At 48.6% G+C, this 16,071-nt stretch overlaps 1 protein-coding gene across 4 annotated transcripts in view; it reads right to left on the bottom strand.

Moving 5' to 3' along the window:
- The window catches only part of MAP2K4 (mitogen-activated protein kinase kinase 4), a 65,682-nt gene extending 52,328 nt beyond the window's left edge, over positions 1-13,354 (bottom strand). The window contains exon 1 of one of the 4 annotated variants that reach the window (XM_064728420.1): positions 13,177-13,354. In XM_064728420.1, coding sequence (XP_064584490.1) covers positions 13,177-13,210 — 34 coding nt within the window. In that variant the 5' untranslated portion in view covers positions 13,211-13,354. Of the gene's footprint in view, positions 1-11,599; positions 11,813-13,176 lie in introns of those variants that run through there. The other 3 variants (XM_064728422.1, XM_064728419.1, XM_064728421.1) reach the window with 3 other exon arrangements.
- Between the last annotated feature and the right edge of the window lie 2,717 nt (positions 13,355-16,071).

The raw sequence follows: 16,071 nt of genomic DNA, 5'->3' as shown, positions 1-16,071 counted from the left end.
ACTTTAAAGACCATCTCATTCCACCCCTGCCATGGCAGGGACACCTCCTACTATCCCAGGTTGCTCCAAGCTTCATCCAGCCTGGCCATGGACATTTCCAGGGATCTAGGGGCAGCCATACCTGCTCTGGGCAGCCTGTGCCAGGGCTTCATCACCCTTATAGGGAATAATTTCCCTTTTCCATTTTCATTTCAATTATTCCCTATAAGGGAATTTTCATTTCCCTTATAGGGAATAATTTCTTCCCAAGCAAAAAATTTCTTCCCAATCACAGAGAGATCACACCAGATAACCACACTACAGATCTGGGTACAGATCCCTTGCTTGGTATAAGGGGAGGTCATGGCAAAGCTCCCAGTCTGAGCAGTGACAAGGACCCGAGCCACCAACATTTGGAAGAGGCAGGTGTGATCCAGCAGGCTCTGGGATGCAGGCACTACAGCAATGTGCATGAGGAATTTAGCACCACTGCACTCTCAGGAAGCAGCAACCTTGCTGTTTACCCTTTTACTAGGGTAAATAACTAGGAGCAAACACAAAATTGTGCTGCTAGAGAAATAAGCACCATAAAATCTCTCCATAAAAATTCCCCAAGTGCAGTGGATTTTGAAAGTCTGTGTAAAAAAGCTCTCCTGGTGTGCAGAGGGCAGGCGGGCCCTGAGTCCGGAAGGAGCCTGAGAGTCTGCCCAGCTAATCCCCTGCTCTCACTGGGTAACAGAAGACTGCTGCAAAAATACCAGCCAGTAGCCCCAACTCTGATCCAGCTATCTTCTTCCCTTGCCCTTGTCCCCATTAACTCCTTCTCCCTGCAAGCTTCCAGGAGGAAACCCTGCATCCAAACTGACTGTCCCACACAGTGCACCAGCCCTGCAGACAAACTGACTGTCCCACACAATAGCAACAGGAGTCCCCTTCTGGCTCCTGCAAGGTGTCCCAGCACCACAAGGAAGTTTTCCACCTTTGCAGGGCCAGCCCTGCTGCCTGCCTATTCCATGCTCACCACAACGGTTTATGGTGCTCAACTTCTCCATGACAGCAGCTCCCAAGCTTTTGCTGAGAAGGTGGGAGCTGCATGACTTTGTGTCAGTGATGGAAGAGGCATCTCGGCTTGTGGCACCAGCACAGCTTCACTCTGCTCCTGGTGCTGCTGCTCTCAGAGGCATCTGAGAAGGGGGGAAGCTGAGATATATCAACCTGGCCTTGCTGCCCATGTTTTCTGCTCCATGCAAGACCATCAACAAAGCCCAGAGACAATGTGAACTCCAAAGATACCCCAAATAACATCCCATCAGTGGGAACAGAGCATCCATATGCTGGAAAGGGGAGAGGAGATGGTTCCTTGCCTAGTCCAAGGCACACCAGGGCAGGAATACCATCATACCCTAAAACACCTCTGAGACACAGGCACTACAGAGGGAGCAGCACATGCATGCTGAAGATGCCAGAGCAGCAGCTACACAGGTGCCATGAAATCACCAAGGTGTGGCAACAGGAAGAGTATTATCAGCTAATGACTGAAATCCTCTACTGAAAGCCAAGAGCCCCAACTGTTTTTAAGGAGGAGTCTGAAAAGCTTATGCATGAGGTAGAAAGGGGTAACTAGTGGAGACAAAATATTAAATTTGTCACAGGGCACCCAGCCTGCCTGTTCCCTTAGCAGGGGATAAGGGCATTAGCTGGGCTCTGGCTGGTCCCAGCAGAATGTGTGTGTTAACCATGCAGTGCAGACACAATTCTTCCACTATGCTGCTATATGTCACTATTTTTCTCTTTTCAGAGAGATTTCCAAAGGTTATTGCATTTCTTTGAGCCCTAACATGGACCAGGTCATATCAAACCCACAGTCATCTAAAACAACTGCAATACTTGGGACTGAATCATCAAGGTTGGAAGAGCAGACAATTTCCTCCTGGCACGAGTCAATGCTCCTGTGCTGGGCAGCAAAGCAGCAGCAACTCCTGAAGCCTGGATGAAGATGACCCAAACTTCCTCTTTACCACCTCAGCTGCCATGGAGCAACCTGTGCTGGCTGCTAAACCCAAAACTCTTGAACACAATGCTGAAGGGACAGGAAGAAGATGACCCCAGCATTATTACACCCTCCATTTCTGCATTGCTCAACAGCAAGGACATCAAGCTGTTGAAGAATGCTGTCACAAAGCACTATCTGTGTTTGGTTTGGGTCTCAAGGAGTCAGGACATGCCAGCACAGAATTATTCTGAGAACACTGGCCAGTCAGAGCTTTGCTGCTGAAGTCAGAGTACCACTCAGCTCTGGAGGGAAACCCTGCACAAACCTTCCCAGAAAGCTGTTATGTACTACGTGGAAACAACACTGTGGACAAGTGGCTGCTGGACTGTGTCCCAGGTGCTGTGAGAGCAGCACAGTGCCCTGCTATGGGGCAGGGTGCCACTCAGACTTTTGGCAGCTCATGGTGAAGCAGGGTTCCTGCTGCCAGTTCAGTTCCAGGCTCCCATTCAAGTCAGCCCTGACTAAAGCCGGTCTATATTAAAGCAAATTACCAGACCTAGAAACATTGCAGGGCTTCATTGAAATTCACACATTCTTCATTTCCCGTATTTTTGTAGGGCAGGAAAAAAGCATCCACACTAACAAATCAGACTGAGAATTTCTTCAACTCACAGAGGATTCCAAATGATGGCCCTGATGGGGAAGCCAGGACTCTCCAGACAGACACACACAGGCCTCAGACACCAGCTCCCACCACTCCTGTCTCAATCTCTGCCACTTCCACACTTCTGACAAGATCCTTCTCCCATCTGCTCAGCTGCAGTCCTCATCAGCAGGATCACCAGGGATGAAACCACAGAAACAGGCCAGAGAGTAAATTTTTGTTCTTAGCCCCATGATATCTAGCACTGATACACAGCGGCAAAACTTAACCCATAAAAAGTCTATCTGGCTATTTATGACTCTGGCATAACCAGCTGGGCAGATAAGCTCCAGGCTATTACTCTCAAAAAGAAACACATTAATTAGAAATATATTTTAAAATAGATTTTGCATTTTCAGGAGAATGCTGGCAGGCTTGTTCAGATATTCCACAACATGTGGCTCCAGTGCAGAAAGAACTGCCAAGCTGCTGCTTAAAACAGCACATATCTAAACATTTGCATCCAACCCTTTCTTCTTCCAGCAGAAGTCTGAGCTCATTCACAACTCCTCTGTGTAAACTTGCATACTAACTTACACCTTAGTGTCACACTTTCTAGTGACAACAGCTGGGCTAGATCAGAAAGCTGACCTCTTCCTCAAATCACAAAGCAAACCAGCTCTAAAAGCTGACATGCAAATAGCCCACTTTCCACACACTGATTGCTGCAGCTACCCCAAGGCAAAAAGGACCTTGAAGAACATCTCTTCATCTCCTGGCCAGCATTGCACAAAGCCATTCTGACCATCCTCCCCCTTCCTACTTTCTGCCCATGCAGGTTTCTGAGTGGGACAAGGAAAACAAGAGAATAGCAAAGGTAGGATGAGGTTTCCAGAGTATGGCATGAGGCCAAGTCCTGAACTGAGTGCTCAGGAGAGGAACTGGTCTCTACAGGAAAACTCTGACACGGCCCCACTGCTCCCCAAAGAGATTTCCAAACGCACTGCTTTCATCTTAGTCCACAACCCCTCCCAGGTCAAACAACATAGCCATATGTTTTTAAAGGAAACTGTTTTATCTCTGTCCACAAACCTCTTCAAAGTACAAACACTTTGCTTTCTGGTCCAAAAGCAAAGTGATAGCTAATTCACTTCAGAGACCCACTTCCAGAGAATTAGGTCCAAAGCAAATCATACAACCCTTCTGGTCCACAAAAAAAAAAAAGCCTAGACAAAAAGGGATAAAGGATAAACTCCCGTGCAGCTCAGCTGTCTGCTCCCAACAGCTGTCCTCCTTACGCCACAGGGCATCTCCCGAAGCACCTCAGAAAGATCAGATAAATTATTCAAAACACAGACTAATTCCTGGCGCTTGGACTCTTTGTTTGCTCCAGGACCAGCAGAGCTGTCGGCTTCCTGGAGGGCTCGGCTTCCTGGAGGGCTCGCCCTGTCTCCAGTAAAGGCTTTGATTTGCAGAAGAGGAACTCAATTTAGCAGCTAATAAATACACAATTTGTGCAATACACATACTCGCATCTCCCTTGATGCTCATACCCACTGAACACTATCACTGTAGCGCCTATGTGCACAGCAGGTCAGCTCACCTGAGAGGAGAAACAGGAGAGAAATGGCCAGTGATACTTGGCAACACTGTGTTGTGTTTCCTCACTAACAGCAATAGCAGAGATCTCAGCACCCAGGGTACAGCCTGAGGTGTCAAGGTCACACATTTTGGAAGATGCTCTGCAGCATCACATGATACTCCTGATGCAAATCCAGGCCAATGATACCTCACATGCCTCGCAAAGGATCTGTGCAGGCATGGAGCAGGCACCCCACAGGGCTGCAGAGAGCTCCACTGTGCTTAAACAAACCTATGACATCTGATAAAAATCACGTTTGCACCTTTCCACCTAACCACGAGGAGACACAGACATGTTACACCTGCATGAACTGCAGGAGTCATCTAGAAGAAACAGCCACCTAAGCAGACCAGGAATGTACACCATGGGGAGCTTCAAGATCTAAAGCTTCCCTTCAAACTAAAGCAAAACCAGTAAGATTGCAGATGGCCATAAAAACCAGACTAATGTAGCATAAAATAAAAGTTTAGAACCTAAGTCAGCACCACAGACTGTCCAAAACACCAGCTCCAAAACGCAAATGCTCAGGCTGACAAAGCTTCACTGCTGAGGCAGAGCAAGTTTTCAACTCTCCCTTCCCTCCTTATCATTATTTCCAAATGTATTTCGGCTGCCAAAGTTTATCAGTCTTCTTTTACATACTTTGGTTTAAAACACATCCCTGCTGTCCTCTGGGTGCTCTGAGTTTACCATATTAAATCCCAGGAGTAAGTTCAAGTCTCTCCTACTGCAAATCTCCCTGCAATCTATTCTTCCCTTCAGCTTCAGGGTCTCAGGAGAAAGGCCAATTCACTCAGACACAGTTCCAAAGAGAGAAAACAGGTCCTGAGCTGGGACCACACATGAGGCAAGGGGACAAACATGGTCCAACATGGGACATGCCTACAAGGTGAACAAACAGATGTTTATGTTAAAGGTACATGTATATAAAAGGTCCGTTCATCCAGCTTGTGCAGTCAGTTAAGTGCTGGTAGCACAGGAGCACCCCTTTGACAGGCTGTCACATGAGGTGTCACCTGCAGTGGCAGTTTTCCAAGCATCTCATACACAGTTTACAAAAATCCACCTAGCAAACCTCAGCAAGAGGCCTGTAACTGAGATAACTTGTCCAACAACTCGGCAGCAGTACAAAGACGTGGGTGGGGGTAGAAAACAGGGTGCAGAGTCACAGCAAACATTATTTTGTCTTGTTCAGACACTAACATAACCATGAGTAAAAAAAAAGGTCCAAGGCTGCACAAATCCTTCCTGCAATCCTGTCCCAGGAGAATGGGATGAAACCCACTCTCCCTGCATTTCACATTTTATGAACAATGGCTTAACCCCTCAGCACCTCCAGGATAACTCTGAGCACTTTCCTTCTCATTGATTTGGATAATCAAGCATTTCAATATTTTGACAGCCAAGTCAGTGCCAACTGCAAGGGGTGAGCCTCAAACTCATGTTCTAGACATCCTCCAAACCAGAGGGACAATGAACATGCAATAGCTGTTCCATTCTCAGCCTAGCAGACACAGTATTCAACTTATCTATGAGCTGAACTGAAGAAACACAGGTCAAGTGTCTCTCTCCAGGGATTTACCATAACTATTGCACATTAAGTAAACCAGTTACAGTAACACACCTTTTTGAAAGGCATTTTTCCATGCTCAACAAGCACTGTACTGTCATCTACCCATTTCTCACACATCCCTTCTGCAATCAAACAAATCCACAACATAAAAAGAAACCTGAGTACCCAGAAGACAGACAAAAGCCCTTTGCAGGGAACACCAGCAGCCTGGAATAACACAGTGCAAGATTCACATTACTGAAGGCATTGGCCAAGGGAGCAGCAGCAGAACTGCAAAGGCAGAACCAAAGCCAGAAATCAACCAAACTGATATAAAAACAGTTTAAAATGCATTAACTCTTAGGCAAATAGACTTAAATACACAGATTCTTTTGAATGAGTGTCATTGGAGGAACTCAGTTTCTCAATGCAGGAGAGATATTACAGCCCAACAACCATAAATGACCAGGATCATCAAAGGAATCCCCAAGACATTTGTTCATCTCTCCAAAGGCAGCAGACAACACTGCACAATAATACAAGTCATCTATTCTGACCAGAATATCCATGAAGAAGCCAATATTCCAAGGTGATACTTCATGAACCACAGTGAAAAGGCTCAACTGCCAGTATCAGGCAGGTTTTCCTCCGCCTGCTGCTGCAGCACAGCAATCCTCACCTTTCTGAGTGGATGCTGCTGTCTGAGTACAAGGCAGAAGGGCAAGACACACATGCTGAAATGCAATGAAGCCCATTTCAAATGAGGTACATGAGAGCAGGGAACATCACCAGCACTGTCCAATGCTGCTCCAGATCAGTGCCCTCCAGCCTTTGAGACGATGCCAGAAACATCACATTCATTTGAGATTTTTATACCTTCTTTATAAACATCACTTCAGTGGAGCCTGGAGATGGATATTTGCTGCCAGGTCCCACCCACAGGGCAGAGCACTACACAGACTACACTACACAGCTTCTTCTCCCCACACAGTTTTCCCTTCCAGCCTCTAAAGGCTACAACAGTTAGCCTGCTTCCTCCACCAGGAAGCAGACCTCCACATTTTCTTTCACACAAACTCTTATCCAACCTAAATCCAACAGAAGACATCCAACTTCAAAGCTGCATGATGCTAAAAAGCTGTTTATGTGTGTTTGATACACACAGAGCTTGATATGGTTACACAAGATTTCTGTAATCAGTGCTTCACTACATACACACAAATTTCATTTCAGGGACTCCTCAACAACATGAAGTCTGGAAAGCACACATTTTGGCTTCGGCTTCCTCACAAAACTCGTTTTTCTCTTGCAAGATGACTCTCATTTTGATGGGCAACAGTGACTTCCACACCTCCTGGCTTCCTCAAATCAGTATAAAATAACTGAAAAAACCTCCCAGCATCTGAGGAGACTAACTAGGACTTTTGGGCTGCCCCTTTACCAGGAAAACACACATATCAAAACCATCAGCTGATTAAAAGTAAAACAAAATTGAAAGGCAAAATGCAAAACCATACGTTCACATACCAATACAACCCTACACACACAAGCTTACACCAAGACTCAAACACAAAGCAGATATAAGGCCCATACAGGAATAAACTGGGGGCAGAAATGAACTAAAATACACTGATTTGCTCACCTCACAACTTTTATTGCTCTTAACAAATGTAAATATGTCCAAGTAGACATACACCCATCAATCTGCCAGAGTCAGCCTGCATTAGTGCTGTCTGCTAACACACAAGGTTTGATAATTCCACCAAGGGCAAGAGTGGGGAGGGGAGCAGCTCCAGTCACCCCATGCACTCACCAAGGCAGCAAGCAACAGAGGAGGACACGGGAACCATGGAATCTCTTACTGAATTCCCACACTGAGGATCAGTCCAGTTTCAGCGAGCCCACAAACGGTTTCAAGCAATATTCACTACCCCACTGACACAGTGCACATCACACACCCACACCAAATTCACCTGACCACAGTGGCTGACAGAGTCCATCACAAACATGAACAATTCCTGACCTCTCAAAAACCCCCCAGCAGCTTTTTTCTGCCAGAAAAAAAGGTACAGGACAGAGTTTCCTTGTAAATAGAACTGATCACCCAACTTCAGTAAGGCACTGATGTCATGAATGGCACCCAAGGGTAAGAGAGGGACTCTAGTTCATCTCCTCATGCACTCAGACACCTCCTAACAACCTCCCTGTCCAAGCTCCCTGCCTCATACCCACAAAGGACGCTCTCACCAGAGACACACCTCCTCTGATTTTATGCTAAAATGGCTGGAGTTAGATGAAGAGGGCAAAGACATCAATGAGGGAGCAAATGGGACCACACACACGAAGGGAACTGAGAATCCCAAATTCTGGTCAGGAATTCCCACCCAACACATTTCAGCCATGATGTACACTCTGAGAAGACACACACAGTAGCTCTGCTTTGCTTTTTAACGACACCAGAGCACACCAGGCAGTGAGAGTGAGTATTTGGAGAAGTCCCAGTTGCCTCCAGTCCTCCTGAATGCCCAATGCAGCTGAGCTGATTCCATAACTATCAGTTATAAGTGGTTCCAGTTCCTCTTTGGCACTGTAGTTAGGATGAGTGACTCCACAGGTTTTAATTAGAATCAAAATTCTCCCTATGCCTTGGAATAAACTACATTTCTAGATTTCATACCACCTTTCTTCAAATTATCATTTTCTGAGTAATGTTAGCAGTAATGACTATTACTAATTTTGGCAATGAGAGAAACACAAAATTGCTCCAATTACAATTTGGGTGCTGGTTTTTCCTTAAATCACTGTCAAAGGCATCCTACTTCCCACAGAATCTGTTTCCTCCACAAAACATCCAGGACACTAAATACTCAGGACTGTTCCTGAACTTTTTACATGAGTAAAAACAACTCTTCACACCACCAGCCACCAGCATCTGGACAGACTTTATTTAGTGTGCACGCAACAGACATTTAAAAAATTATGGAATAGGATCTATTTTAATACTCAGAATTCCAGCTCTCCTTTGTCACCAAGCTGTGCCATGAACACAACACCACTGCACTGGCCAGGGGATTCTTTGGAAAGAAAAAAGGTCCAGGTCCTTTGGCATGGGCAGCTGATCCAGGTAGCCAAGAGAAGACATGAGAGTGAAGCTGGGACATGCAGAATAAGGGTGAATAATAACAAGGTCTAAAGCAACCCCTTGCTTGGTCATCAGGCTTGAGAGCCATGGCTGCACAGTGAGCCCATCACAAGGGCAGTGTCCCTTCACTTCTGCATTGTCACCTGGAGGACTTTAGCCTGTGTGAATCAAAAATCCTGTAGGATACAGAATTAAAAACAAAACTGGGTGGCCTGCAGAGACCTTCTGGATCTGCTGCCCTTGCCCTGGACATCAATTTCTCTGAAGGCTTCTCCCCTGTACCACCATCCTCACAACTCTTCCCTACTCCCAGGCCTGACAGCTGACACTCCTTATAAAACTGCCAGCCTTGACACCAAAACAGAAACCTCCTGCAAGGGCCTCTCACCTCAGGTGAGCTTGCCCAAGCACATGGCCTCTGGGCAAGGTCTCCAAAAGCAACAGGCTGCTGTCCAGGGGAGCACTGTAACAGCCCTTTGGCACAGGAGTTCCACCCTCTCCAACTCTCACCTCCTTCACAAAAGCAGTTGCACAAGTCAGGTCAGAGTGTTTGTGGCTGAAAATTAACTGAGCAAAACTTTTTTTTTTTAAATATAATTACTTGTTTCCAGCTTAATGACTTCCCTGCTCCACCTTGTCATGCTGTTTAAGCCAATTAAATCGACACTGATGCAGTCCTACCTGCTCTTCTCTCCACCCAGCAATGCATTCCTGCGCCTCCCTTGCTCCAGTGCCTGCAAGCCCAGCCCCACCACAAGCACAAGCTGGGCTTCCCAACTGCTCAACACTTTTGTGGGGTTTTCTTTGTCCAGCTCAGCTTGCCTTGGCATCAACAGGAACTTGTGTTGTGGGCAAGGGCACTGTGCATCTTGGAGAGCAACCAGAGCTGCCCCAGCAGCCTGCACACCACCTGCAGCCACATCCAGCCCCCTCCCATCCCACCCAGGTGCTGTGGCAGCACAGCTTCTCAGTTTCTTGCATGTTCCAGGAACATCACAGTCACAGCAACCTGCTGCTCCAGAGCCCAGCCAGGATCCCACACACAGCTCCTGCTGGGACACCTGAACACTCACCTGTTAGGGAAAGCCACCAGCACTTGGGCATCATCACACTGGCCCATGGTCCTGAATCCATATTTAAACAGCCACCCTAACCAGCTACAGCAGAACCAAGTGCCCTTCTTCCAGTGGACACAGCATGCAGATGCTGCACCACCACAAGCTCACAGGGCATCACAGGTGCCAGGGTGCAAAACCAACTCTCAGCCTTGGAACATACGGTGGTTCAGAGGAACGACTCAAATATGAGAAATGGCTCAGGTGGAAATACAATAGGCAACTCTGACAGTTTTAACTGCACTACAAAAACGAAGCTTGTTCTTATTAAATCACAACTGTTTTAGCATATAATGGTAAAGTTTTTAATCCATGCATTTAAAGCACAAAGCCTGGGATTCAGGTTTTTGAAAGATGCATAATACTACCTTGACAAGGCCCAAAAGGTACCCAATCCTTCGTGCAGAGGAAGCTACAAAGAGCCAAAAATTCACCTTTTTACTCCAAATATACCAAGCTCTTCAGTTGAACCATCAGTTCTCTGCCCAAACAAGTCCCTACCAGTCTCAGCACAGTCCATACCAGGGCCAACACAGAATATGGCAAATAACAGTGACAAACATTATTTCACAACAGTACCCACACTTCTGTCACAGAGAGAGCAACCTTTCTGTTTCCTGGTCCCAAAATAGGGTAAACTGCTTCTTTAATATAACCATCACTGTATTTAATTTAAACAAACAAACAAACTAGCACTGTGCCACCTCAAGCCTAATAAGGCCTAACATCTTTTTCAAGCACAGAGTACATTTCAGTGCTTTAACTTTAAAGGAGAAACTCAAAGGGCTTGCTGAGGCCTTTCTGAAAAACAAATATCCACCGTTTTTGCAAGGCTGCTCAACCATCAACAAGTGCCGGTGGAAACCAACACGACCCGCCGAAGCACTGTAAATTTCCATCGGAACGGAACGAAACTGAATGAAACTGAACGGCAAGTTCGCGCTGAGCTGATTTCACTCAGACGTTCGTCTCGAGAGAAGCCCAGAGCGGAGGCGGAGGGCCGGGCTGGCCGGGGCAGTGCCGCGGTGCCGCAGCCCCGGCCCGGCCGCCCCGCGGGGCTCCTGCGGGCACGGGCCGCCCCCAGCGCACTTGGCTCCGGCCGGCGCCCCCGGGGATGCTGCTGCTGCTGCTGCAGCCGCGGCCTGCACCGCTCACCCGAGCGGCCGCACAACGTTCCCCGCCGGGAGAGGCCGGAGCCGCGTCCAGCCCGGCCTTTGTCCCGGCGGCCGGGGCCGAGCTCCGGGCAGGCCCTGCGCCCCGGCAGCCCCGACGAGCAGGGCCAGGGCCGCGCTTCCTCCCGCCGAGCGCGCCGGGCGCGGCCAGGCCGCCAGCGGGGCAGGCCCGGAGCGCGGCCGCCGGGGCCGCGCCGAGCCGGGGCCGGGGATTCCCGCGGGCAGCGCCGCTGCTCAGCCGCGGCCCAGCGCGGGGGGCGCGAACGGCAGCGCCCGGGGGTCCCCGCGGCCCGGGCAGGGCGAGACCTACGGCGGCTCCGGCCCGGCACGGCCCCGCGCTGCCCGGGCCGGCGGTGCTTACCCTGCATGCTGCTGCTGCTGCTGCTGCCGGCGGCGCCCGGGCCGGGCCCGCTCCCGCTCCCCCCGGAGCCGCCGCTGGGGCTGGGAGTCGCCATTGTGCGCGGAGCGGGAGCAGCGGCGGCGGCGCTGCGCAGGGCCCTCCCCGGCAGGGCAGGACACACGGCCCCGCCGCCCGTCCGCCCCCGGCTGGGGCCGCGAAACCCCTCCCCGCCGGGGCCCCGCGCCTGCGGCACCGCTGCGGCGGGGCGGAGGCGGCGCTGCCTCCCGCGGGGGGACGGGGCATCCTCGGGCGGTGCTGCGAGTCCGCTCCCGCTCTCCCGGGCCGGGGGGCACCGCCCGCGGGGGACCCCGCACCGCGCTCGGCCCCGCCAGCCCCTCGGCCGGCGGTGCCCGGACATCTGCTGGCCTGTCTCGCTTCCCCGCAGCCGACCCCAGCAGCTTTACAACATTTCTCATCTTCACCCTGGGGTTAGGGCTTCTCCCACACAGGCAGCCCCTTGCAAACTTCTCCCGACTCTTCGGGACCACAGGGCACAACTCCGTGCTGTGCTTCCCCGGACACCCAGGGCATCAGCCTCTTCCTGCCACCATCAGTTTCCCCCTTATTTCCTTCTCTTGGTCACTGCTGTTCATGCCAGCACATGGTTTCTGACCATTCCTCCACACTCCTAGTCATAGGGGCAGCATGTGCTGGGAATTAGAGCAGTGAAATTGTTGCCCCAATTTCACTCTGGTCCCTCTCCAGCCGGCTGCATGTCATAGGGGAGTTCCTTCACCTACAGGAGGCCTTATGTCCTCATCTTTGTAGTAGAAACAACACGGACCCCTTTTATGAATGGAGATGGGCTCAGGAAAGAGCTGGATTAGAAGAATGAGGACTCTTTCCCTGCTCTCCATTGCCCAGGTCACCATGGAGGTAATAATACAGCCCTGAACACACATTGGAAGCGCCTCCAGGAACTGCAAGCCATCACCCTTTGTGTTGAGTCCTGACACAAAAAACATTCCCTTCCCTGGTTCCCTATCTTTGCTTTCTCTTTCCTGTTTTGCTTAAGCCTTCTGTTCTGCATTAACCCCTGAGGGCAGGTCCAGGACTGGCATCTTGCAGGCTTTGATGCAGAAACCCAGTGCCTCCTGGCAAACACCAACTTCCACTTCTGCTGTGTGCCACCTACATGTGTTTGCTTACGATTAGCTAATGCCATACTTTTCCGTCACTGCAAATCTGGGAGGATCAACAATACCTGTTCTGACATGTTTGTGAAACCTTTCCTTAAAGACCTCCAGTGATGGGGATTGTGCCATTCCCTAGCAATCTGTTCTGGCACACATCCTAACATGATCCAAAAGCCTAACTTCAGGGTTTTTTAAAAATTTCAAATCCTTTATATCCTGCCCTGATCACTATGGCCATAGCCTTCTTCAAAATGACCCCTTAGGCACTTGATGATGTGCAATGATGAACTGCAACTGTTTCCCTTCTTGTCCTGGCCTCAGCCTTCTCTTCTACACATTACATCAATTCATTTCCTTCAGCCTTTCTCCATGTTTCCTGTGCCTCTCAGCTTCTTCACTGACCTCCTTGGATTTTTTTTCCTCTGTCCATCTGCATTTTTTGAAGTACAGCATCCCCAGCTAGGCATGCTATGCCAGCTTGCCTTGGAGGCTACAGCTCACGTGCTCCAGGATGGTGTTTGCCTTTTCCACTGCTGGTGTTCAGTTTGCTCTCCAGTACACTGTAGACTCTTCTTTTTTTTGGGAGCAGGAGTGTTTTTTGGGTTGCTGGGTTTTTTTTTTTGAAAACTGCATCCACCCAGTTCCCTCACCTGAACATATGTTGCTCACTGCTCATAAAAGTAATGCTGGGAGTTGTACCTGTTGAATATTGCCCTGTAGATTATACAGACCATTTCTCCATCTAGTGCTGAATCCTGTTGTCTTTGCTGTCCTCAACAGTCTGGAGTAATTAGCAGATTTAATAAGGCAGTCATGGGTGTTAATCATCCTGGCTGTTAACTGAAGTAATTAAAAAGATCTGGCATGAGAACGGACCCCTGCAAAAATCCTATGAATATGTCCTTCCATTTTGACAAACACTGATAATTAGCACTTGAGGTACAATGATCTCACCAGTTTTACATTCACCCTGCCCTTATATCTTCTTAAGAAGGGGTCAGGACAGCCAATGTTAAAAACCTTCCTGAAGTCAATAGGTGTGACATCTGTTACTTATCACTTTACTCCTAAAACATTGTGCCACACCAGGACATGAGAGTGGTTTGTCTGCATTTTTTCCTGGTGTGCCCTTCTCTCTGCAACCAGGACATCATCCAGGTTTATTCTGTACCATTTACATCATGCCCATATCTTATACTTCCCAACTATGTTATATGTATATATATTCATATAACTCTACATGAGCACAGCTGTTATTTCAGTAGTCATTGGCCATCCCCACCAAGATGTCTGTTTAGTTGTTAGGACATGGCTGGTGTATCTGGAATAGTCCATACTCACTGCTCAGGGTAGCTATGACATACAGTGGCATTGTCATTCAACAACAAATATTACATATGAAACTCAACATTACAGGCTGTTCCCACCCAAAAATCAAATCTCCTTGAGGTACATATCATGTTTCCCTGTCCTTCTGCAATACTCACCTAGTGCACCCATGTCCTTGAGCAAAAACAGTCCCAGGGATGGGTTTGCTTTGCTTCAGAAATGTGTCCTCTGAAGGTGGTTAATCAGGGAACACAGGGCTGCTCCCATTCTCAGGAAGGTGAGCCCCATCCTTCCCTGCTGCTGGCTCCTGACCCACCAGTTAAGGAAATAAACCCAGAGCCCTTTTGGCAATATCAGCTGTGCAACCATGCATTTATCTCCAGATGTCCCCATTGGAATTACAGTCAGGGTTCTGCAGCCAGGAACACACCAAAGGCCCCGAACCTTTCACCTGCCCGCCCAGAGTCTTTTAATCACTTTTAATCCAATCTAAACCAATCTGTGACCGTTTAGGAGACAAGGATGAGGGCCATTATGAAATGGGTCACTGTGATGGGTGACTGTGGCTGTGGTGCAGTAAAATCTCTGATACAGGCTCCTGGGAAAATCCTGACTCTCAATATCACAGCTTGGCTGCAGGGCCCATCCCTGCTGCCTCTGTTCTTTACAGGTGGAGTTGCCTCAGTGAAGATAAACTCGGGCTGCTCTGGGGTGAGTATCAGATCCAGAGACTCATAAAGAGGGAAGATGTTTTGTCTAATATCGAGGAACAAGTAGCTCAAGTTGCACTCAAGGATACTGAAGGTTCTTGGCCTCCCTCTCATGGGAGAAGTCAGTATTGCCTCCTGCCGACACAGCCTGCTGTGTCCTGCAGCGGGTGCCTGGAGGAAGTGCTCACTTCGGATAGCTGGTAAAGCTTTAAAGGGAACAGCCCCGACCTTTTCTTTGCAATAAGCACAGCCAGCACTGAAACACGTTTTTATTTCTCAGGCATGTTACAGCCTGATTGCTTTTGAATCCCATTTAGCTCAACTGGCCAGAGCATGATGCTGACATGAAGGTTGTGGTATGATCCCTGTATGGGCCATCCACTCAAGAGCTGGACTCGGTGATCCTTATGGGCTCCTTCCAGCTCAGAATGTCCTGTGATTCTGTGAATTAGAGCAATAAAGAACACCACAGTTGCTAAACCAATCCCTCCTTCCAACCATATCCTCAGGAGAGACAGAGGGGCCTTTTGCCTTCCCTTGCTCTTGTGTCACTGAACTTTGGATTCAAGGATTGCCAAGCCTTCCATGCCATGCCTCCCAAGTGCCCATTAGAAGCTGCTTTCTGCCAGCCCAGCCCTCCCTTCCCCTCAGCAGAGTCCTTTCCCATACCACACAGGGCCCTGGATGTGTCTGCCCAGCTGTTCCTCTGCTTCCTTCCCAGTCTCCATCAGTTTCTCCCATCTGCTCTCTCTCCCCTCCTGACTGTGCAGCCCATGAGATGTCAAGGAGCAGCCCAGCCATGACAGAAACTAGGTGGGCTGTGCAAATTTGCACAATAGCTTGTGATCAGACAAATTAAAGATCCAAAGATTCATCACAGATTAATTTTCATATTGAAGATCAGCTAGTACGGTTGGAAAAAATGGGCAGTGACTCATAATTTTGTTTCCCACACAAAGAACTGGTGTGCCTGAAAAGCTTGGCTGCTTTTATTTTCCTATCATATTATGCTAATAATTATTATGCTAATGAAAGACATGCTCTTACATTATTCTTACACTTTTATCAACACTGTTGCTTTTTAATCCGTGACATTTTCATTTTCTAGCCCGAAATTACTTCCCCTCTGTTAGAAAATACATTCAAGAGCCTATCTTTGACCTGGAAACAAGGCATGAAGGTGATTTATGACTAGAGTTCTGTTTTTTTTGAGGTGAGGAGTAGGGACTCTCACAAAGACAACTCTTGCTTCTCTGTG

The sequence above is a fragment of the Zonotrichia leucophrys genome, chromosome 18 (genome assembly GCF_028769735.1).
Source record: "Zonotrichia leucophrys gambelii isolate GWCS_2022_RI chromosome 18, RI_Zleu_2.0, whole genome shotgun sequence".
Lineage (NCBI taxonomy): Eukaryota > Metazoa > Chordata > Aves > Passeriformes > Passerellidae > Zonotrichia > Zonotrichia leucophrys.
Note: the sequence above shows the minus strand (reverse complement) of the source record. Positions and strands in the feature narration are given on the sequence as shown.